Source organism: Copidosoma floridanum, unplaced genomic scaffold (genome assembly GCF_036245765.1).
Source record: "Copidosoma floridanum isolate Cflo_tuat_1 unplaced genomic scaffold, Cflo_Japanese_pri ptg000024l, whole genome shotgun sequence".
Classification (NCBI taxonomy): Eukaryota; Metazoa; Arthropoda; class Insecta; order Hymenoptera; family Encyrtidae; genus Copidosoma; species Copidosoma floridanum.
The window spans coordinates 12,788,836-12,814,064 of NW_028321901.1; the positions used below are offsets into that span (position 1 = coordinate 12,788,836).

Below are 25,229 nucleotides of genomic sequence, written 5' to 3' on the forward strand. Positions count from 1 at the left end.
GCATCATCTTCACGGATCTTCAAGTACACACTTTTAATTCGTTATAACTAAAGAACGGTGAAGCTTCGGATGCCGTTTGTATAATATGATGTTTAAAACATACTATTTTACATTATATTTCAATTTCAGCAAAGTCTTAAATTTTTTTTAGTCGTAATCAGTAAAACACTCTTTCTCTCATAGGAGTACGTGTTAAATGGGTAATTTATTTCTCGAGAATGGTGAAGCTAGGATGTCTGAAAATTTAATATGTTATTCTACGCATAATTGTTAGTTTATACAAATTTTTTCAAGGCGTTCCTAAATTTTTGAATTTTGTGACACTACCCCCTTAAATATATCAGATAGTAATACGAGACAGTATTAGTTGGATTGAAAAAATATAAGTTAAATATATTTTAAGCATTATTTATTAGGCAACAATTTTCTACTATGACTTATAATTTTTATTATGTGTTTATCCAATATCACGTTTTAAACTGTACGAGACTCCCTTTCAAAATACATGTTAATAACTTAAATATATTTTTTAATTCGTTAATACAGTTACGGCAGTCTTATAAGTTCCTGCTTCGATTTAGTTACCCAAATCATTCATTACAGCTTTTTACACCTATAACATGATATTAGGTTATTTAGAAACAAGTTAGTGTCAACAACCAGTATAAATTATTTCTAGTACATCGTTTACGACAGTTGAATTTTGTTGGAATCAAGTACTTTTCCAACAACATTTTCGAAACATATGATTTGACTCACTTTTTAAAACTTGTGTTATTTAATATCACTCTTAACTTAGTGTTAAATGTAGATAAGAGTATTACAGTGTACCTGTACATGATATACCTTGTATCATGTGTATTATCTACGTATAATCAATAAATTATCTCTCACGTCATAAAACTATGTTAAAATACTTGTCGTTTTTTTAATCATAGAAGCATCTTCTATAAAATATAAATCAGTTGAATTAAAAGAATAGTTTACTTGTTATAAATATAGATTTTTTTCCTTGTTACTCTGTTAATGCAAAATATTTGTTTGTATATATATTAAGTGGTCTCCTTTCAATCTACAAATCGGAGCTTTTAAATGCACATATGTACATCGCAAATAGCTTACGGATTTTGTTATTGCAAATACATATCGAAATACACAATATAGTCTCTCAATTTTTACAAAAAGTATTTACTAATCATTACAAGTTTTAAAGTTAACTGGTTCAATCACTGCGTAAATGAGAAAGATTTGATTCACGTTTCAACCTCTGTTTCAAGTGTACTTTCGCATGTCTTTTTTTTTCATCACTTCGAGCAAATTTTCTTCCACATTGATCACAACAAAAAGGCTTCTCTCCTGTATGAGTTCTCACATGAGTAGTTAAATGATCACTTCTTGAAAATGAACGCATACAAATGCGGCACTGAAATGGTTTTTGTCCTGTGTGTATTCGGATATGTCTTGTGAGTTCATCACTTCTTGAAAACCTACGATCACAACCATCAACCGGGCAAGCATATGGACGTTCATGAACAGGTGTTTTACTAGGACGATTTGGATATTTTCGCGGTTTTACAGGAACCAATTTCAAGGGTATGGCACTTTGTTGGTAAACTTGAGATAATATCTCATGTCCTTTGGATGTACTTGGATTGTATTCTGCAAGTTGAATACTGACTTCGTTGTCTGTTGTTGGATGTGAAGGGGATACTTGTATGGCGGTATGAGTATAATTATTATGGCTGTTGTTTGGTTCTTCTTTTAATACTGATTCCTGTGAATTATTTTGTATAATATTATGTCGCAAAATATTTGATTCGTATGAATCTTCTTGAGATGTAATCCAGTTCGAAGTAGTTGAATTAGAACCTTCTGGACAGTGGTTGAGAATAGTCGTTTTTGAGTCAACTTGTAAAAGTTCTATGTTATCTAAAGAATTGTTCTGTAAAGATGGATGTAAAAACGTTTGGTTATTAAGATTCAAAGCAGTGGATGCCAACGGTCCCCAAATGTCTTGATTTGTTTGGGTCTGAAGAGCATGTGATTGATGTAACTCTTGTTGGTTGTGAAAATCATGTAACGTAGTAGCTTGCGTACAAGATGCTGCAAATACTGCACTGTACCTTACAGTGGGTAAATTACAGACATCAATGTTTGCTGATGTTGATGTTGTAGATGTAGAAAGTGGAGCAGAACATAAAATCACACCTCCTTGTAAGATATTACATCTATTGTCATCTTCATGAGGGGAATGTAAAGTAAGTGAAGGAGATGCAGAAGATGATCTTGGATTTGTTTCATAAGTAATGTTACTATTATGGTTGTGAAAATTTGTTTGATGTTCTTTGTTTGATGAACTTGTCAGTGTTTCTTCATCAATTTTAGCTTCTTCTAATGATAGGTCTTCTCCAGTTAAGCTACCTGGAAGTATAAAACAATAATTATCATGGGACTATGTAAGATTTTTACATAATTTGTAAAGTTAATAAAAATTTGTTTAAAACACACAAATGTTTCAAGAACATGAGAATAGGTAGCTAAAATAAGTAAAAATAAAAAAAAATAGTTAACATGAGAATGTAGTCAGTTACAATGTTACAGGTCTAACCATTATGAAAAATACTTATTCCGTTTTACTTCTTATATTTAGGACCCTTTCTATTAGTCAACAAAGTACTTTTGACTTTTCCTAATTACCAAGAAAGTATTAGATATATATTTTTAAGCAAAATGGGGTCGAAACGTTTTGTGTTGCACCCCAAGCGGAAATAATTTTGTTTGATAAGTTGGTACTAATTACTTTTAAAAATTAGTAGGAAATAAAAAAAAATAATAACAGTTTTCAATGTCTAGATTTAAGACAATTAATAAGACTTATTATTCACAATTGTCTGTCACAGGTTGTTATTAAAACTTTAAAATGCTTATTATAAGTTTTTTTTTTTTTGTTCTCGAGATCGAACGGTACAACCGTGCCCATAAAGATTATTTTTTTAATTTTTTTTCTATCTGATATAAAATACAAAACAATAAATATAATCTATCATTAACAACTATTAATAGCTATTAGTTTTTTTAAAATCTTAAAAGTCAAGTATGAAATAGTAATCATTAATCATAAAAGTTGTTTCTAGTTACTACTTTTTTCGATGTTTCTGTAATGACATTCATGACGAAAAAAAAAAAAAAAAAAAAAATATATAAAATGATAAGAAATAATAACTAATTATACTCATTAAACTTTATTATAGTCTCAAATCTGGACTTTATAAAATATTACTATTAGTTATTATTTTTGTTTCGTTACGTAATCAAAAAAAAAATTTCCACTTGGGACTGTATGCGTTTGTATTTTTGTTGTTATCGAAGTGTACATCTACTTTGATCATTTGATTCTTTAAGTGATTCTTTAAGAGTTGCAGTTGATCTTTTTTATCTTCTAATTATTCAAATTTCAAATTTCTTTAAAAATAGATCTTGTAATTTTTTGGTGAAAAAATTTTGCCTTATTTTGTGCAGTAATATAACGTTCTATGAAACAAGAAAATCTTCAAATCCTAATAGCTTAGGTGGATAAATAAGTTACTGTTCGTAATATTTTTTAATTGATATTTATAAATAGCACTACCTACATGAATTTCTTGATTAACAAAATAATTTGATTAAATATCGAACAAAATTTTAGTCATTTTTACTGAGAAAACTGTTAGTTAGTTTCAAAAAATTAAGTTATAAAAGTCATTTTATTTAATTACGACTTTAAAGTCACAGACTCGCTATAACATGTTAAATAAGCCTGACTTTAAGGTTTTCTTTCTTTCTTTTCTTTCTTTTAAGTATAAAGCAGTTTCATACTTTAAATTTTTGCTTTTGTAGAACTTTCATTTCCCCGAGTTTAACTTCATATTATCATTGTAATTTTTATTCAATGGTTAATCAAATCACATTACTACAATTAAGCCGACCTGGTAGCTTACTCGTCTTGTTTCATTTCTATTTCTATTATTACTGCCTCAAAAGGCACTTATTATTACTATTTAAAAAGGCTCATGCTTAAGGGGGTTCCCTCTGCAAGAGAGAGAAAGATCGATCTTAGAAAAAGACAGAGAACATCAAACTTTTTATGTGTAAGAAGTGTAGCAACGTTGCGCTTGTGGAGCAGACAAGCAATTGGGGCGGGCATCAGCTATCGTATAGGTAAACAAACCAAACGTTGCTATTTATCATGCGAATTGTTTCCTGTATGTTTATGTGAGCGTATTTCAATTAGTATGGAAACTAATTTATGTAACTGCTATCGCATCAAATATTTTACAGTATCAATAAATATTCCTTTATAAAGTTCTCAACCACTCTAGAAAAATACATAAACGTTCTTGAGCAATTAATGAAAAACATATTTTAATTATTTTAAAATCTGATCTTTAGAAGTACCGTAAAAAAAAGGGCAGTATGAGGTTCGGTACAATTTCATGAATTCCCATTAAAGCACGTGTTAAAAGATATGTTCACATCTCAGCTCACAAGTTCTGAATGGATCAGAAACTTTATTAGTCGTTTGTACGATATTAAATAATATATTTGTAAAGTTTCATCAAAATCTGATCAATTTCATTTTAGGAGGGAACTTCCTTAAAGGAACCACTTTATCACTTTTTTCATCTTACTAATATTTAAAGCTAAGTCGCTAAAACCGTTATTTTATCAACTTTTGACTTACAACTACTTTTGTTTACAAAATATGTTCACACAAATCTTTTCTCATTCAAAATAGGAGTATTTAAATTAATTATACCACACATTACTGGAAAAATCTTACTAATATATAAAGCAAAGTCGCTAAAACCGTTGTAATCGCTAACCGCAAAAACTGCTGAACCGATTCAGCTGAAATTTTGCATACCGATTCTTGACACTTCTTAGACGATTTTAGTATGGTTTTTATCTTGAAAAATTTAAAAAAAATAGCAATAAATTAGCTCAAAGTTTTGCAAAAATATGCCAGCTTTTCACTTTAGTTCAGTAGGATCCGCTAGGTGGCATCGACATAAAATCGAAGCTACCTGCAACAGAATTAGATAAGTGTGGTTCGTTGTAATAGGCCGGAGCTTCTCGGAAATTTCTGCAGTCGTCTACTGGCAGTTCACCAAGCTGCAACAAGAATAAAGATGATAGTCGTGCAGCTGGGTATCCCGGTTAGCCATGACGCTCTTCTCCAATGGGCAAGTGACCTAGGTCTACTTTCACCCTGAACCTCCAGGATTGACGAGTGCCACCAATAAAAAATTTGTTCTAACTGATGACGTGTGACGAGGTGAAATTAGTGGCACTAAATTTCCCTTCGACCCAGCGACGCCTCCTTGCTCTCTTCTATTTTTCAGGCCTACTTCGTTATCAACCACCTAATTATTTTGATGTATTTGTGTTTTGGGGGCCTGCGCGAGCTGGGCGGGACGACGAAGGCGCTAAGTCGGATTGGTGGAGACGACAGCAGCTGCGGCGGAAGAAGCCGAAAAGGCGCGGGAAATCAGTGCAGTGCAGTGGAAGTCAGCGAGAGGACCGCCTCCAGAAGCCGGAGAGGGGACTCAGTCTGGCTCGAGCCGTGCAGCGTGGCAGTCGAAGCGCGAGCGTGTCGAGGCTTTTTCTTTTTCCATAGTACCTTTTTTAGGTAGCGAGGGCTTTTCTTTTGAGATCGTTGAGTGTTGAGAGAGAGAGAGAGCGAGAGAGAGTGAAGGTAGAGAAGAAGCGGAGGAATCGAGGTGCGAGAGTCGAAGCGTGGTGAGGAACCTGAGTCAGGGACAGAGGCCGGGGTCATCATCGAGGTGAGAAATAGCTGGATCGAGGTCACGGGAGCCAAGCCAGGGCATTTGAGAGAGAAAGGAGAGAACCTGCCAGCAGCTGAGGATCGAGGAGCCACCCTAGGGGTCAGACAACGTCGGGACGAGGTAGGGTGTTTGGGGCTTGCATGAAGGTGAGAGTGGAGGGAGTGAGTGTTCCGGGGCCAGGACGGTTAGAGGAGAGAAGCCGGAGAGTGGGAGTGAGTAGAGCTGGGGGACTTGAGGAGCCGGTCCGAGTAGTGTGGGTGCATGTGTAAGAGCTGTGGGAGAGGGATAAAGAAAGGAAAGCGCGAAGCTGGGCACGAGCTGGGGAGGGCATAGTGACTAGGTGTAGGCGGGGAGAATCCGGATGCGGGAGCAGTGAGATCAGGAGAGAAAGACTGTTGACCTAAGGGTAGAGTGCGATGGTGGTGGGGCTAATGGCGTGTGGACTTCTACTGTAGGACGTGGGTGTCAGTCCGGTGAAAAAGTGTACGTGCTCGCGCGATCGCGGTCGACGTCGGTGCCGTGGCCGCTGAATCGCCGGCACCTTCGATTGGTGTATTGTCTAACAAAAGAAAAGGAGAATACAGTGCTTGATTAAACCTTGATTCCGCGTTAAATTTATTAATCCTAATTGTTTTTCCCCCTTCCTTCTGGAGCCGGGGGAGCCCGGCGTGAACCTCCTTTTGGTTAAAAGACGGTGGTAAGGAGAGGTATAATAATTTGAAAGAAGAAGAGAAAACTCAGTCACCTATTACCGGGCAGTATAACTCCTTCACGGAAAGTAGTCGTGACAGACGTCTCTAGCAGAATACCAGGAGACGTATCTAGCCAGAGCACAATCTGCTCCAACACTTCAGAGTTATATGGCCATACTACAATCTGGCTTGGTGCCGTCAGAGAATTATTTTTACTACAAACGTACAGCCACAACGGCCAACTTCTTAGTGGTCACTCCAACGGCATACCTACAGAGAAGGTATTCTTCAGGCCCACTTTCTCCACTAACTATGAGCGATTAGTTATCCGGGAAACGACGTGAAGACGAGATAAATTTTGGTCAGCGCCGTATCTCCCTCATGCACGGTCTTCGTACACAGAGACTCCAAGGATAAGAATCAAGCTACCCACAGCTGGCTCTCCATCATCAAGAATAATAATAAGCAATAACTGAAAATTTCACCACTGGCCTTTTTCAGGGCCAATAACAGTATTTACGTTCACTACTTAACTTTTAATCTCATCGGTTCTTTTAAGGGCCACCTAAGTGTAAACTACCTTGCCAACAAATACATTTTTACTACCATTTCCAGAAGCGATTCGTCGACTAAAAGACTTTATAAACTAAAGACGGCCACTATTAAACCAAGTCATTCACTGGTAGTCGTCACGAGCGGAGTTGTTCTTCGCAAGGCTGCGAAACCCGGTGACCGACGACCCTATAATACCCTCTCGACTCTAAACATTCAACCAGGAATCACCGATACTCTCTAAGATCTGTGCTGGGCAAACTAACAGCGATGAGAAAAAAAAAACTTGAGCCAACGGGAGTCTCCAACGGTCAAGCATCACAAACCAATCTCTACCAATCTCTCTACCTTAAATCATCAAAACAACTGAGTCTGCAAAAAAAAGGTGCTTTAAACACCAACGTCTTCGATGTTATACAAGAAGACGTTGGGAAAGAGCACTGCAACTAGCTCCAAAGCTTCGGACTTTGTAATTTTTTTCCCGATCAGTCTGGGTCTTCAACCGCAGGCCAGAGAAGATCACCCTGAGGTATCCAGGCAGTCACAATTGCTGTAAACTTTAGTCAAGAAAGAGTTTACTTAAGAAGCTCACCGGTCTTTTTTAGGGTAATCGGACGTCGAACTACCTTGCCAACAAATATAAATGAACTTAACAAAGTTGACAGAAAACAGCCTTTAGGGGTCACAAAAGTCTTAAGCATGCCAAAAGTCGCAAGAGGGTGAATTGAAAGGAAAACTTTAAGTGTATTTAATGAATACAATTTATGGCGTCAACAAACTGACGCAGAAAATTCATCGAGACTGGAACAGCAGCTTCAAAATCGACAAAAAAAGAATCTATTACGTGAGAGATTAGCTTTTTATTGTACCCTCACAGTAATCTCTTTAATTTTTCAGATTTTTAAATAGGTAGAAAATGTATTGTATTTTTGTGGCATTAAAAAATGTAGACATTAAGCTCCAAGACTTTGTTGCTCTGGTTATAAAGTTGTGAGATTAAAAAAAAAATTTTTTTTTGATATATATTTTTTGGTAGTTTAAAACCTTAGCAGCTTAAAAAATAGCCCTTTTCGTAAATTATACGGAAGAAACTGCAAATGAACGGCCCCTCATGACCAACGATTATTTTATGGCATAAGGAGCGCACGATACTTTTTAGCATAATTATATTTTTTTTTATTGTTACAGCTTATTATTTGACCAAATAAACTATGTGGATTACGAACAAACATGTTTTTAATAAGAAGATTTTTGTTCTAAGCAGTATCAGGAATAAATGTAAAATTTCTAACTGAACACGTTTCACATTACATGTCAACACACGACGGTGTTTCATTTAGTAAGTCTCGGTCGAAGCCGTGACGGGGGGCTGCTAGTTACTCATATGGGAACATTAATTACAATACAATAGTTACAGCTCGCATATTTTGTTATTTCATTATTTTTAAAACTTGTGCTTACAACAATATTAGATCCAGTCCACGGCCCAGAGACAAAAAAATACGGTTTAATCTTATTTTTTCCAGTTAAAAAAAAATTGGTTAATCCCCTACAAAATTTTCCCAGAAATACAAAAAAAGTAGTTTCGTCTAAATTAAAGTCAGCATTATTTGTTTATTTAACAATGACTGAACCAATGTCAATTATTTATACGGTTGTTCACTTACATCTCTGCTTTTATTGTCCTTAGAGGCATTTTACAACCATACATCTTTTTCATCATACGAGGGGCTGCACCCCCTGTGCTCTCCGCGCGCCAACCCCCGAAATTTAATTAAACTTTTATTTTCTATACTTTGAAAAAAAAAAAAAATAATTATATCTTTGTCATAACACATAATATCGTAATATTTATCAACTTACAAATTATAATGATTTTTCACTGATTTTTTGAAATCTCACTGTCAAAACTACCCACGCTCGATCAGTCTCAGCCAATCACACGACGAATAATCAGGCTTCATCACGTGATCTATCATTTTTTTTAAGATGTGAAAATTACCTCTAAAATAGATACTTTTTCAAATGTATTATTTATTGTTAGGAACACATTAATGGCGTGAAAGTTCAAAAAGACATTTTTTATACCGAAAAATTTTTGATTGACGTAGAAAAAAAAAATTATGTCAATATAAATATAACTGTTAAAAAAATAGAGGTGTTAAAAAGCAAAACAAAAAACTATTTGTAAAATTGCAAAATAATTATTGGTTTTGTGTAAATTAATTTTTTGAAATAAAACTTTGAAGAGTTATTACAATCTTTGCGGTCGGTTTATCGACATTTCACTCAGGTTAAAACATTGTATTTGATGTTAATAATGATTAAAAACGAAAAAATAATTTATTTTTGTAAGTTTGGACGTTTTCTTGTAAAAGTCATATTTTACGGCTCAAACAATTGCAAATATCTCAGTCAGTTTTGCATATTTTTTTCCAATAAACGGCATTGTACTTTCCAAAAAAAAATACAAATTTTTTCAAAAGAAAAAAAAGCTCTTACTTATACTCTGGAGCCATGATATAAGTAATTTACGTTTTTTGCAATAACGGATAAACAAATAAGTTTTTATTGCGAAAGGATTAGTGTATCATCTTCATGTATATCTGCATTACTCGGACGGAACGCTTTGTCAATATCATTAAAACACTGCTGAAAAAAATCAGCTGATGCAAAATCATCAGCTGATTTTTCGCACTTCAATTTTTTACCACTGACTGAATTTCATTTTATCAGAAACTTCTAACAAACAAATAACAAACAATAACAATAGTAAAAGCTCATCAAAGATAACGGCAAGAGAGAGATCACAGAAAAAAATCCAAATCTTGCTTAGAGGAAAAAATACAAGTCCCACTGAGGCGTAATTATACAAGTCCTTATGGGCAAAAAACTTACTACTTACCCAGCCAGCACTACGTTAACGTTAAGGATTCTAAAAGTTATCTGGCTAAAGATAAAAGAAAAAAAGAGGATAACTTAGAAGTTGCGTAAAGACATCTGTAAGATATGGTAAAGGAATCTTAAGTCCACCATCAGTATATCCTCAGTGGATATCGTAACGTAACTTTGCAGATAACCGTAAGATAAAGCGATGTATAAAATAAAAAAATAGAAAGTTATCTGAAAGTAAACTTTAAGTTGCTCTCGCAGATATCTGACAGTAATTAGTGATGGTAACTTTAAGACATTCTAAAGATATCGGTACGATAACTGATTAATATATTTCAGGCCATATATATATATAACATATGTAATAAAAATAAAAGTAAATTGTGTTGTATTAATTTATTGTAATTCTTTATTTCTCATTGCGCATGTTATACATACAATATATTTTTTATATTCTCTATCTATTTTGTACATTGTATATATATATACATTACTTTTATATAATATTATTACGTTGAACTTATATATAATGAGATCACATTTTTTTCATTTTGATTATTAAACTTTCACATTTATCTTCTATTTAACTTTTGTACTCTAGAATCACATCGTAGTAGTTCAACTTATCTAATAATGGAGATCATATTGTTTTTTTCATTTCTATTTTACCTTAGTACTGTATAATCACATCTTAAATCTTAATTCGAAAAAAAACGAAAAAATTATAAATAAAAAGAATCACTAAAATGAAAAGAATAACTCTTCCAAAACTCTTGACTGGCGTTCATCGTTGTCTCCATGATCAACTACTTGTTGAGTTATTGCTGCTATTTTGGCTGCTTTAGCAGCTTGTTCTTTCATTGCTGCTCTTGCAGCATTGCTTATTCTGTAGCTTGTCCTTTGCAACCACTTAGCTATTGAGCCTTGTAATGCTTCCTCGGTATCCGTTGAGTGAAGCCTTTGGTAAGTTTCTAAAAATAAAACTCGATTTTTTTTTTTTTTATGATTGCTTAATTTAAAATCAAAGAAACTCACCGACTATAAAAGTAGCAAAAGTGGTACCAGCCATTTTTTTAGTACCAGTTCTTATACCGGTCCACGTGTAAACTTTACCTATGTCATTTGACAAAGTCTTTGTTAGCAAATTTTTCACTCATTTGTCGGAATTTGCCCCACCTGTTTTTTAAATAAAAATTTCCTAAAAAAAATTTATGTATTTATTATTGTTGGAAATATTATACATCTTTATTGCATATTTATGTTCTAAGTTTTTCTTTTACTTACAAAAGCCTTTTGAATCTCAATACTTTCTTTTAACTGCTCGTCAAACGTTATGAAATCATCAACGGTGCCAAGCGGAACATTTGGCAAAATACTCAAAGGGACAATAGGTCGGTTGCCTACTTCTCCTGTCTCTCTGTTGGATAGTATTTCCATAATAATGTCACATTTTGTATTTATGGAAGTGATCGTAGCTTCTTGTGTTTTCAGGTTTTTGAGAACCATCTCTAAAAAATAAATAGTATTATAAATTGTCGTTTCAAGACTAAGGTGAAAATGATAAAAATATTGTACACACCACAACACTGGTGCTGCTGAGATAAGATACCAAGTGCTTCCAAATTTGGAGAATGCCCATGTCCACCTGAATTGTTTACGGAGCTGGCGGTGACTTCACCTTCAACACCACCGCTGCCCTCAACATTATTTGACGAATCATCTCCACCCTGCTGATTACCATCTGGTATTCCATCATCCTCATCCAGATTTTCAGAAAGCGTCCCATCCTCATGATCATACAGCGTCTCTTTGACAATGCTCTCCTCGACAACACCTTCCTCGTTTACAGATTCAGTTGGTGATTGTTGGATGATATATTGTTCATTGACTAAAAAAAAGTAAAAAATTAGATAATTAGTTTCTTGTTCAAGAAGTTAACAATGAAAGTTAATAAAATTACCGTAGGATGAGCTTGGAAGTTGTTGCTGTTGGAGATGCTGCTGATGATGAAGTATGTAAACAGGCTGTCCCTGACTTGTCACACCCAATGATGAGTTTGAGCTGCGTGCCTCTTAAATGAGAAAGTGTACGTGGGTGTCATCTGTTGTTTTTAAAGATAGCGCAATTGTATATACTTCATTGAAATATCTATGTTTTTTATCAGAGGCTTGGCCTGGACAGGCTTCTTGAAACTCTCTTTTTTAAATACTTTTAGCAGCACTGAACCATGGTGAACAAACAGAGGTTTGTTTGACAGAGGCCGTTTAAGAGCATTCTTAATATCTTGTAAGTTTTTATTTACAGTATTAGACATTTTGTTTTGACTCTTTATCTTAATCAAATTGGCTGACTTAACCTACAAAGTCGTACTTAGAAAATTTTCGAAGTATTTCTTACATAAGTATAGATAATAGAAAAATACTTACTGATGCAGGTAATACAGCAGATGCCTCGAGATGAAGATAAAATATAATCATTAAATACAATTAATTTGCTGTGCTTCTTGGAGATACATGTGATCTATAGATAGAGTCTACGACCGGCCGCGCTTTGTTGAGAGATTCTGTCATAAAATGGCGCCAATAAGTTAACGTTAGTTTGTCTGCACGCTAACTTTTGAAAATAATAAACTTCAACTTTGACAGTTAATTTTTAGTTATCAATTGCGATTAACTACAGTTTATCTTTGGGATTTAGATTTAAGTGAATTAAAAATTTATTTCAAATAATGATAAAATATATAATAATAATAAAAATATTAACCTTAATCTTGCTATGTTAATATTAAAACAATATCTATTTACAAATAAATAAATATATTCTCGTCAAAATATCATGGAAAGTAGGTGTGAAGAATTGGTAGAATATAATAACCATTTTCCACTGGAATTTGAAAAGCTTTTTTGGCAATAAACTTTAAGGGGCCATCTTCTGATACCATAGATAAATTGGAAACTTTATAAATTCCAAAAGTTTTTGAATCTACTGGATATTCTGGGATAGAACATACATTTAAAAATTGTTTTCCAACAATAAATACTCCTGCGTTATTGGATAAAATGTGATCAATTACCATAATTTTACCATTTTTTAAGTAACAGCAATTATTGAATTTTTTGGTTGTCAGTGCAAAATGAGCAAACTGAACTGCTGAATAAAAACAAGAAAAAACATTTGTAAATGGACTGTCAGTTTTTACATTGCTTTTACCTTGCAGACAAAATTCATTTTCTTTTAATTTTTCCTTGGGTTTCCATACTTTTACTCTTTCTGCTATTCTACGACTAATTTGAGCGAGTGGAGAGTTGCTATTTTTTATCATAGCTTTTAAAATTTGAAGAAAATTTTCGAAAGGAAAAGCACTTAATGCTTCAAGTGGACCTGATCTAAAAGAATCCTGAGCCAAATGGCATAGATTATGCATATTGAAATATAAGGTATCTCTGCTGTACAAAGTCTCCATTTTATCAACAAACTCATGCAATAATTTATCAGCTAAAGTGTTGTTTCTTTTGTATTCATTAATATCGCTCAAAATTCTTACCGCCAAATGAAGAGAATACAAGTGTTTAATTCTGGAATAACTAAGATATTTCAAAATACTGACTGGACTCAAATAAAAAAGAAATAGTCTGTACTCGGTAGCTTTCCAATTAGTAAGTTCGTCCAAACCTCTTGGTCTACGATTAAATTCACAAGGAACACATCTACCTACATTTCGGTAATCATCGTCAAAAAGATTATTGATGTATTGAGCAGCCACTCCACCGCCAAATTCTTGAAACCACAGAATTAACAGTTGTTTAGTGACACCCATGTATAGAAGGTGCATTGGATCCAGTGGAACTTGAGATACCATTCCGATACCTAACATCTCCAGTGGACTAACTAAGTCTTTGTATCGATTAGGTAACTCAAGACGATAGGTCTGATCATCTCTCAAAGGTTGGTTTGAACTTGTAAAAAGCATGCGACCTTTGACCCAAGTTCCCTTTTGTATACACTTTGAACATCCGTAGTATGCATTGTGAGGAGGATAGCAAGTAATCCAATTACGAGCAACAGTGTCAGCAACGATTGCATTAATTTCTACAGTATAATGTTTATTATTAAAATGGAAGCGCTCTGTGTGCAGTTCATAATACTCACTGATGAAAGCATGGAAGTACTCGTGAACATTGGGAGGTTTTTTTGGACCATAATATGCTCCAATCACGAATGGTTCTTGATAATTTGCTTGACTATTAACAATCATGCCTAGGAGTGGAAAAAATTGAACATTTTTACTTTTCCACAGTGGTAATCCATCGGAATGAATATTTATTAAAATTTTTGTGTCACAATTAATGCGTTGCAATTCAATTTCTAAAGATTTTTGTAGTCCAATGTGTGTGTATTGACCTGAACCCATGTTCATAAGGTTTGTAGATTTTGGGGTTTTCATCAAAGAACGCACATCCAAAGGAAACTTGGATAAGCTGTCTGGAGGCCAACGCTTAAATCCTTTTAATAAATTTTTCATAGCATCTCCAGATATATTATACTGGCACTTCCAAGATGCTAGATCTGCTTGTGCATCCACAATACAGTTTTGTATATCCTCATCACCAGAAACATTCACTTCATTGAGTTTACTATTATAAGATTCATTTAGATTATTAGATTCACTTACATTAGAATTTTCTTCGTTTGACTCATTAGCACTTTCAAAGTGAAAACTTAATTCTTCTTGATAATTTTCATTGCTTTCAACTTCACTTGGCTCATCTGTGAAATCACGTAGATCGTCATTTACACTAGATATCTTTTGCCTTTTTTTATTTACTGTCGCTTCTTTTTGATCTTTTTTTTGGCTTGTACAATTAATTCTTCTTTTTTTCTGACGATCATTAAGCTCACTAAAGGGTTTTCGTCTCCACATCGTATACTTATTAGAAAACAAATCTTTTTAAAAATGGTATACACTGCTTTACATTTCTTTAAAAATTAAAGTTATGATTAATATTTATAATAAATTTCTTCTCAATTACATTTTCACAGCCACACGTGTTTTTCTCTGCTTTCATTTATTTATCACGATATAACTTTAATAAGGCATCGCACAGAAAAATATTGTAAATTTATTACGATTTTTTGTCAGTTAACATATTTCTGATATCTTTAGATTCTCTAGAATATGCTCACTTTAAGATATCCGATTGTGTGATAACGTACAGTTACTTAAGAAGTTTTTCTTTAAGTTCCCATAATGTTAATATCTTCAGTTACATTTTAATACGATATCTGTACGTTATCACTTAACGGATATCATTTTTACTCATATTACACTTACCATTACGACTTTTTTTCGAAATAACGTCAAGATAACTTGGTAATGGCGAACTTCAGATATCTGAAAGTTAAACAGTGCTGGCTGGGATATCTTTACGTTATCGCTTAACAGATATCATTTTTACTCATCTTACAGTTACCATTACGACTTCTTTTCAAAATAACGTCAAGATAACTTGGTAATGGCAAACTTCAGATATCTGAAAGTTAAACAGTGCTGGCTGGGTAAATTTAAAATTTATGCTCTACCCAGGATTTTGAATAACTAAGACATCTTCAAAATTAAAATTCTTTTGTTTGCCAAAAACAATTTGCAAGTTTTACTAATATAAAAAAATACAATTCTTGGACAGCAAAAAACTCACTTTCAAAATTTGAAATTCATGGTCTAAAAAGAATTTTACGTAGACCAATATGTCTTAAAAATTAAAGAAATTTTTTCTTTGCAAAGTTTAATTTGCAAGTCCCACTTAAGTGAGAAAATTCAAGTCCCACTACAGCGAAAAAATACGAGTCTTGATGAGCAAAAAACTTTCTTTTAAAATATGAATGCGTGCTCTGCAAAATAATTCAAGATGACTAAGACATCTTAAAAAAAATTTTTTTTATTTTTGCATAGTACAGTTTGCAAGTTTCATTTAAGTGAAAAAATAGTTCCCTTGAATTAAAAAAATACAAGTCCTGGTCGGCAAAAAACTCACTTTTAAAATATGAATGCGAGCTCTGCAAAATAATTCAAGATGACTAAGACTTCTAGAAAAAAATTTTTTTTAATTTTTGCCAAGTACAATATCCAAGTTTCATTGAAGGAGGTACCTCAGCAATAGAGTACCAATCTAGAAATGTCTGAAAAATGTCACTAGAAAATTATAACTATACTTCTCTACCTATTTTAGCGGTATATAAATGTTTTAATGAGACGCGTAAGTGACTTGTGGCGTACGATCATAAAAGCAGGTGCCATATGTAAACATGACATGAGTTTTTGTTGGAAAAAAATTTTAAATGCTAATATCTCATTTTCAGATATTATAGATCAATATATTAATAATAATTTAAAAGGTATTAAAGATTTGTTATGAGAAGATTCCAAAGGACTGATTGGTGTAACCAAATCACAACAGGAGATAAGCAGGGTGAATACTCTAATAAAAGAATTATTTGACCGAATACTAGATTGATAAGGATAAGTATTAACACTCAAGTCTTCAATAGTCTGTAATTTTTGTTCAAACGTATTTTTTATGTAACCAAAATTATTTATAATTAATTAAATTATTAAATTATTTAAGTGTTACTAAGTTATGTGATTATGACGAAAAATAAATTTATGTTTTGCCAAGCCAAATTTTTTGGAGTTACGTTCGTATTTCCCGCCAACAATGCCAACGCAACATGGTATCAAAAGTAACCAAGTCCTGCGAGTGTCATTAATAATTGATTGATCATTCAGACGTGAGCTCATTGCCTAATGTCTTTACCATACGTTTTTTCGTATGTTTATTTATATCCTCCCTAATTTTCATTAAGATCTGTTCGTCAACATTCGAGATATTTACAAAAATGTTCTTAACCTAAACTTTTTCCATAAAAGTGCATGTTACATTTTTCTCTTTAACTAACTAACCCACGGTAACAAAAATTTAACAGTGTATGCTATATTTCTAAAGCATCAATTGTACGAAGGTACCTCCTTAAGGTAGTAGTTTAGTAAAACGACTAGACGATAAATTTTTCAATAAGAAAAAACAATTTTTTAAGATCCCTCAGCCATCTTAAAATAAGTGAAGAGCACAAATTTTATAGGTTAAAAGTAAGTTTTTTGCTAATCAGGACTTGTATTTTTTTGCTGTCGTGGGACTTGAATTTTTTTACTTGAGTGGGACTTGCAAATTAAACTTGGCAGAAAAAAAATTCTTTAATTTTTAAGACGTATTGGTCTACCTGAAATTCTTTTTAGATCATGAATTTCAAATTTTGAAAGTGAGTTTTTTGCCGACCAGGATTTGTATTTTTTCAATTCAGGGGGACTATTTCTTCACTTAAATGAAACTTGCAAATTGTACTATGCAAAAATAAAAAAAATTTTTTTTAAGATGTCTTAGTCTTCTTGAATTACTTTGTAGAGCACGCATTCATATTTTAAAAGTAAGTTTTTTGCTCATCAGGACAGATCAATCTCATAGTTTATATTACAGTTTCCGATCCAGTAAATTAAGTGGGGAGACAAACACAATCGTAAGGTTTGTCGCGATTGAGCGGTAGGACCTACGAGGACGTCAAACCTTCCGTTCACGCTTACATATCGCCCACCTTGACGTATTAAAGCGTCAATAGAAAATTTAACCCAAGATACAAACAAAAGTAAAGATAAACCTGACAACGCGAAGCCGAAAAGCATAGTTTGGATAGAGTTAATTCCTAAACCACTTTCGGATATAAAGTGGTATTACAATCATCATAATCAAAATGAAATTGGGTTAACAGTAATCAAAACAAATTTTTAATGAGCTAATTTTTTAAATTAAAACAAATTAAAAGATAACTTTTTAAGGCTTGGTAATATACTATACATACCCGCTCAACTAATCAATTATAGTATATGAAAATAAATTTTAATCAGTAATAAAAAGGAGAACGGAATGTCAAGTCAATAACTATATCTTGATTTCTTCATTCACTCGCCTTGATGTGTCAGTGCTTTCCTAATCTGGTGATTGACGAACCTCCATCTTAGTCTCCGTAGATAGCTTTATTAACTTGACGATGGATCGTGTAAGAATCGAATCAGCAGTCTTTAATGTAACTACCCTCACCAATTTATCAGAACCTGCATGAGTGTCAATAATTGATCCCATGGGCCACTGAGTGGATGGTGTTAAATCATCTTTTAGCAGCACTACGTCTCCTTTTTGCAAATTAGTATGTACGTTGAGCCACTTGTTATGTACTTGTAACTGGTGATAAACCTCCTTTCGCCATCGGAACCAAAAGGAGTCTCTAAGGCCGCTGAGTAGTCACCAACGTTCAGTGAATCGCTGTGGCTCCAGTGAATGGTTGAAAGGCTCTAGATGAGCAAGCAGTGACAAGCCCACCAAGAAATGGGCTGGCGTGAGGGTTGTAGCATCATTAGCGTTGTTGCTTAGTGGGCAAAGTGGCCTGGAGTTTAAACAGGCATCAATCTTGGTAGCGAGGGTTATAAGCTCTTCAAAAGTGAGTGTCGCATTTCCGATGACTCGCAGGAAGTGGTGCTTAAAGCTTTGCACTGCAGCTTTCCAGAGTCCTCCATGGTGCGGCGCCCTTGGGGGTATGAATGACCACTGAACTCCCTGGTATGCTAGTGTGCTGAGCACAGTATCCACGAACGTTGAAGACTGAGCAAACAGAACATTCAACTCCTTCGCTGCGCCTTTAAAGTTGGATGCGTTGTCTAAATATACCGTAGTAGGTACTCCCCTGCGAGCACTAAATCTCGAGAATGTTACAATAAAGGCATCAGTAGTTAAGTTTAAAACTACTTGTACGTGTACTGCACGCGTGACCATGAGATAAAAATGGCAAAATAGTCGTTTGTAGATTTAGCGCCTCTCCCTCGAGAAAATAATACTGGTATCGGTCCCACGTAATCCAATCCAGTCAACGAGAATAGACGAGCAGGGGTAACTTGAGCCGCTGGCAGGGAGCCCATTTTCTGGACTGGGCTTCGGGCGTTGAATTTTTTACATGTGACGCAGCGATTGTAGACGCCTGTGGCCAAAGTCTGCACACGTGTGATCCAAAACATGCGGTTTAAGTGAGACTGCATTAACTGAATTCCTTCATGTTGCATAAAAGGATGGGTCTCTTCTACTAATCGTATGACGAAGATACAATTTCCGGGCAGGACTATTGGGTGGTTCTTGTTGTACGACAGTGGGGCATTTTGTAAGCGTCCGCCCACTCGAATTAAGCCCTGCTTGCAAATAAATGGACTCAGCTTGGCCAGTGGGCTGCGTTTTGAGACTGAGTCACCCACACTGAGCTGTAGTCGTTCTGCGTTGTAATGATTCTGCTGAATCGTTCTAAAAATAAAGTTACGAGCAATAGACCATTCTTTGTATCCAAAGCGAATGTAAGGACTATTATTATTTTTATGATGCAATGAGCGTAATTTCCAACGATTGCAATATGCTAGGATGCGGAGTATTTTGCTAAAATTCGAACACTTTTGAAGGTTTGGTAAACAGCAGCCTTCTGATACTTACGACTCCTTGGAGTCCCTCCGTTCCCTGGCAACGAGCGCATGTATAGGGTCATCCAGGGTTGTAGAACATGCAGCTTGTGGTGGCCAAACGGACTCACGTTCCCACAGCTAGACAGGCCCGTTTCACCAAAGTGAATGCGAAGCGAGCTCGGAGGGCGTGAGACCTCGCGTCGCGCAGTCTGCTGCATTGTCGCTTGAGCGAACGTGCCTCCAAATTGCCTTTGGAAGTAATGAAAGTATCTCGCTTGAGTGGTTTGCTAGAAACGTATGCCATCGTGAGGGATGAACTCAAAGTCACTCTAGCCCGACCTTGGAGCCAGACCAACAATGTATTTTTTTTGGTAGAAGCTGAATCTTTGAAAGTAGATGTACGACTAATCTCGTAAGCAGTGTAGCGGTGCAAAGCTCCAGCCTGGGCAGTGATTGAACCTTGGTTGGAGCAACTTTGCTCTTTGAAAGCAAAAGCACAGCGAAGCGGCCAGGTACTACTGTATAGATGGCTGATGCGTAGGCTCTCTGCGACGCATCAGCGAACCCATGCAATTCCCACGGACTCTTCTCACCAGCATCAAGTCATCGTGGTATTTAAAGTGTTGAGACCCCGTTAAGCTTGCTCCGAAATTTCAGCCAACGTGTCTGAAGCTCATCAGGAACTGGAGTATCCCAATCGACGTTGCTAAGCCAAAGGTCTTGCATTATAATCTTGGTGATGACGATGACTGGAGCAAGCCAACTTATGGGGTCAAACAGTCGAGCTATTTTAGACAAAATATAGTGCTTAGATACAGTGAAATTTTTCTGCCTTGAGGACACTTTAAAACAGAATAAATCATCGCTTGGTTGCCACTTGAGGCCAAGGGTAGATAATACTTCTTCCGGGTTGACCTCTACTTCATTTGTTGATTTTTATCGCAAACCTCTAAGTAAACTGGGATCGTTCGCAGCCCATTTATCAAAAGTCATCAGCCTTCAGTAGGTCGATGAGCTGATCAGGTCGCTGCAAAGCTTTGCCAACTGTATCGGCACCACCAAAAAGGTCGTCAACACATAGTTGATGAAGTAAGATCGCTGAGGCCTCTAAACACTTCTTAGCTCTGTCAATAACAATCTGCTTCATGATGCGTAGGGCTAGAAAGGGTGCCAAAGCCGTGCCATAGGTAACAGTTACACAGCGGTAGTCCTGAGGTGTCTCGCTGAAATCCTCTCTCCACAAAATCCTCTGCCAGTCTGCATTCTCAGGATGTACTAAAATTTGCCTAAACGTTTGTACTACATCAGTTATAAGACGAATTTTAAAAAACGCCACTGGATGAGAAACATTGCAGTATCGGACTGAAGCTTGCAACCAGGAAGAAGTAAATCATTGAGCGGCAAGCCACAAGGAGTTTTTTGCAAGGCATTAAAAACGACACGAATTTTCAGAGGTTTTCCGGCTTGACTACTGCGTGGTGAGGCAAGTAGTAATTAGGTTTATTAAACTGCTGAGGAGGTACGATTTCCATGTGCTTTCTTTGAAGATAGTCCACCATGAAATCCTTATAAGCGTTCAAAAGCTCTAAATCATGCAGTAGTCTGCGTTCCGATCGATATAAGCAGGCAGCTGCAATTTGGCGCGAAGGAGCAAGAGCAGGTCTCTTTGCAAAGGGAAGGCGAACCACAAACCGACCGTATTAGTTACGAGAGTGGGTGTTTACAAAATGATTTTCGCGAAACTCCTCCTCTGCTGTTAGATGAACTTTGCTTGGTACTTCCTCAACTTCCCAAAACTTCGTAAAGCAGATCTCAAAGTAAAAATTCTGCGTACGTATGGAAGACTAGAACGCGACCTTCAATCGAATTGCTTATGTTAGTACATACCGAACCTGTTATAATCCAACCAAATACCGTTTTCTGCGCAACTGGAGTCTTAGCAGGCCTTTAATAAGACCGTGCAGAAGTATTGGCGAATAGATATCTGCCCCTAAAATGCAATCAACTCGGTCGGGCTTACAAAAGCGTACATAAGCAAGATCTAAGCCATTTAAATGAGGCCAATTACAATCGCGAGTTCTTCTCTAGGCTAACAATAAGTAAGCTCGTTCAACACCAAAGCAGAGAATGATTGCGAAAAATCACGATTCTTGGGGGACTTTGACGTCGCTTGTGTAATTACAGTAGCTTTTGATGATTCTTCGGCGCCTACACCAATTACCGAAAACGAAGCCCGTTGAGCTCTGAGATTAAGATACTGCATTGTGCGCTCGGTAATAAAGCAACGTTCCGAGCCAGGGTCAATCAAAGCACGAACTATAAGAGATTTTTCGTTAGGGCTCACTATAGTAACGTGTGCCGTTGCTAAGAGAACTGACGCCCCTACCGCTGCCGTGTGTGAACCGACTTGGGACGAAGCTTTGTCCTAAAGGGATGGACCAGGATGTGTCATGGTTACCGTCAATTGAAAAAGTGTACTATCACGTGAGTTAGCTACTATTTTTTGTTGAGGCTCGTAATAAAACTTGGTATGATGCTTTGCTTGGCAAGTAAAACATTAATTTACCAATGTGCACTTCTTTAAAAAAATGATTTCTTTGCAGACAATTCAAGCAGAGTTTATTTACTTTGCAAAATTGTAGGCGTTAGATGTGCGATATTTCATTTAATTTAAAACAATGTTGCAGCCAATGATCATCTTTCCGGAGGTCGCAAGAGGGAATGGCTTAAGATTCCGAACTGTCCAACGTCTGAGCATTATTGGCCGATATGTGTCTTAAATTACCGACACAAGGGTTTGATTGATTGCCTGATTTAGTAGAAGTTTCACGTGAATCGACCGAAGTGCGAGCTTGTTCGAGCGATTGAATGCGTCGCTCCAAAAATTTAAGTGAATCCGAGTACGTTGAAAAGCCCTCCATATTCTCTGGTGAAACTCCCTATGCTTCTCGCAAGCTTAAATCAAGTTTGCATTTAATGTAATGAACAATCCAATTATCATAATAATCGATTGGACATTGAAGTTCGCGTGATGCGCGCATGGCCTCCTCGGCATGATCAACAAGTTCATTCGAATCTTGTACACTGCGTGCTTAATGGCTGGAAGTTGAATTAAATTTTCTAATGTACTGAAAAGTCGAATTCTAGTATTATCATAGCGCCGTAACAATTTTTCCCAAGCGACGTCGGAATTCGCAACGTTAACGTCAAGTCCCTTAAGTGTAACACGCCCAGACGTGTCTCGGTGCTAATATATTCGGTCTAAACTTCTGTGTAAATATCTTTTTTAATACATTCATGACTATCTAACTCACTATACTGAACCAATTCATCATGACAATCAATGAATTTATTCCAATACGAGTCTAATAGTTTTAACCGAGTCTCAAAATGAGTTTTTGATAGTGTCTCTGCAGCAACCTTCTCTGTTAAGTTAGTATATACATTTTTTATTTTGGGAAACAGTATCAATTGCAACTTTAACAACTTTTTCATTTTCGCAAATCAATCTACAGTATATCAAAACCAAGGTATAGACTCACGAAGAAACAAAAGACACATCTGTTAGCAATGATATTCCGACCCAGGGCTTTGACATAAACAGACAGATAGAATTAGCCAAAAAATCTTGAAAAGTACAGAAAATTCCTATTGGACGGGAATAAATTTTTTTATATAGATTAAAGTGACAGTAATTAATAGCAATAAAATTTATAAGTGAATATTGGGCGCTAAGGTACCAAGAAAAATGGTAAAAATGATAAAAACCAGTTTTTCGCTTCTAGAATAAAAACTAAAGCTTGGACAAAAAAAATTAAATATAAAAAATGTGCGCAATAAAAAAACAAAGAGAATGAGCCCCGGTTGAGCAAAATCGGTCTAGTGGATCGCTCGCAAATCGCAAAAAAACACGATTTTTTTGCAAATATTGAAAATTCAATAACTGGCCTTCTGGTAGTGATGGAGAGCTGAAATTTGAATATGATGTCAGTTTTATGATCCTCTAACTACAGTTAAATTTTCAGATGAAAATATTGCAAGTTTTTCGCAAACCATCGACTTTTGCAAAAAGTGACCTTTTTTTAAATCGACTGGAAGGGTATTAAAATTTTCAAAAAACGTTATAATTTTGGTTCCTATGCATTAGGGAGGAGTTGAACTACAAATTTACAAATTTACAGATCGTTTGATAAAAAATAAAGTTGTTTAAATAATGTATAAAGTTCAGGTACTTTTTGCGCGCGCGAGTGGAGAGGGCAGCGGCTGTAGCCCAGTCAACCAAGCTCTGAAATTGAAAATTTTTTGGAAAAATTATATTTGATGTCATACTAAGTAGATGTTTTTGAAGTCACTGATTACGGGAAAAATAGTAAAAAAATTTAAAATAGTACTTTTCATTTTCAAAACGGTATTTAAAAATGTTTTTCAGCTCGTATCTCGCAAATGGTAAACTATACGGAAAAAAAAATTAAAACCTTGTGAGACGAAGCATCTACCGATTTCGTATGTTGATTGTCCCTTCTCGCGTGCTAGATTTACAGGTGGTGTGCATGCTATGGAATTGGAGATATATAACGTCGACAACAGACATCATCCTCCTTGCGTCTAGTTGCTCCGCACGGAGGGGACTGGCGACTGCACGACCAGATTTCTCTCGGCTGCTACTCGAGTAACATCGCTGCTTTTATATTATACTATATTCTGTGTTCTGCAGTAAGTGCTTCATCAGTCGTTTAATTTTTATTTTACTTCTGTTGGTGCCATATCAGACATTTGATAGTGCTTCGAAGTTGTGTCGCAGCAATTGGTAAGTGCAAAATACTAAGCGACTTACGAAAAAGTATGAAATTATGTATGAAGTTATAAACGTTTTGGCGTGAAATGTTAACTGGAACACTATTACTATTAGTTTGTCAACGTGTTCATTATTGTTCCTGTTGTTTATCTTACTTTTAAAGAAGCGCTTTAATTTCGTAATAATATAAAAGTAATCGCGTTGTAAATTGCTGTAAAACATAATATTTAAACACGTGTTGATGTACGAAACCAACATACAAAATCGGTAGATGCTTCGTCCCACAAGGTTTTTATTTTTTTTTCCGTATAGTTTACCATTTGCGAGATACGAGCTGAAAAACATTTTTAAATACCGTTTTGAAAATGAAATGTACTATTTTAAATTTTTTCACTATTTTTCCCGTAATCAGTGACTTCAAAAACATCTACTTAGTATGACATCAAATATAATTTTTCCAAAAATTTTTCAATTTCAGAGCTTGGTTGACTGGGCTACAGCCGCTGCCCTCTCCACTCGCGCGCGCAAAAAGTACCTGTACTTTATACATTATTTAAACAACTTTATTTTTTATCAAACGATCTGTAAATTTGTAAATTTGTAGTTCAACTCCTCCTTAATGCATAGGAACCAAAATTATAACGTTTTTCGAAAATTTTAATACCCTTCCAGTCGATTTAAAAAAAGGTCACTTTTTGCAAAAGTCGATGGTTTGCGAGAAACTTGCAATATTTTCATCTGAAAATTCAACTGTAGTTAGAGGACCATAAAACTGACATCATATTCAAATTTCAGCTCTCCATCACTACCAGAAGGCCAGTTATTGAATTTTCAATATTTGCAAAAAAATCGTGTTTTTTTGCGATTTGCGAGCGATCCACTAAACCGATTTTGCTCAACTGGGGCTCATTCTCTTTGTTTTTTTATTG

The 25,229-nt window shown here is 35.3% G+C and overlaps 1 protein-coding gene across 1 annotated transcript in view; it reads right to left on the reverse strand.

Annotated features, from left to right (window-relative positions):
- Positions 1 to 416: 416 nt before the first annotated feature.
- LOC106636384 (uncharacterized) overlaps positions 417 to 25,229 on the reverse strand; it is a 301,782-nt gene continuing 276,969 nt past the window's right edge. Inside the window, exon 2 of the mRNA XM_089595055.1 lies at positions 417 to 2,421. Coding sequence (XP_089451181.1) covers positions 1,223 to 2,421 — 1,199 coding nt within the window. The 3' untranslated portion in view covers positions 417 to 1,222. The remainder of the gene's footprint in view (positions 2,422 to 25,229) is intronic.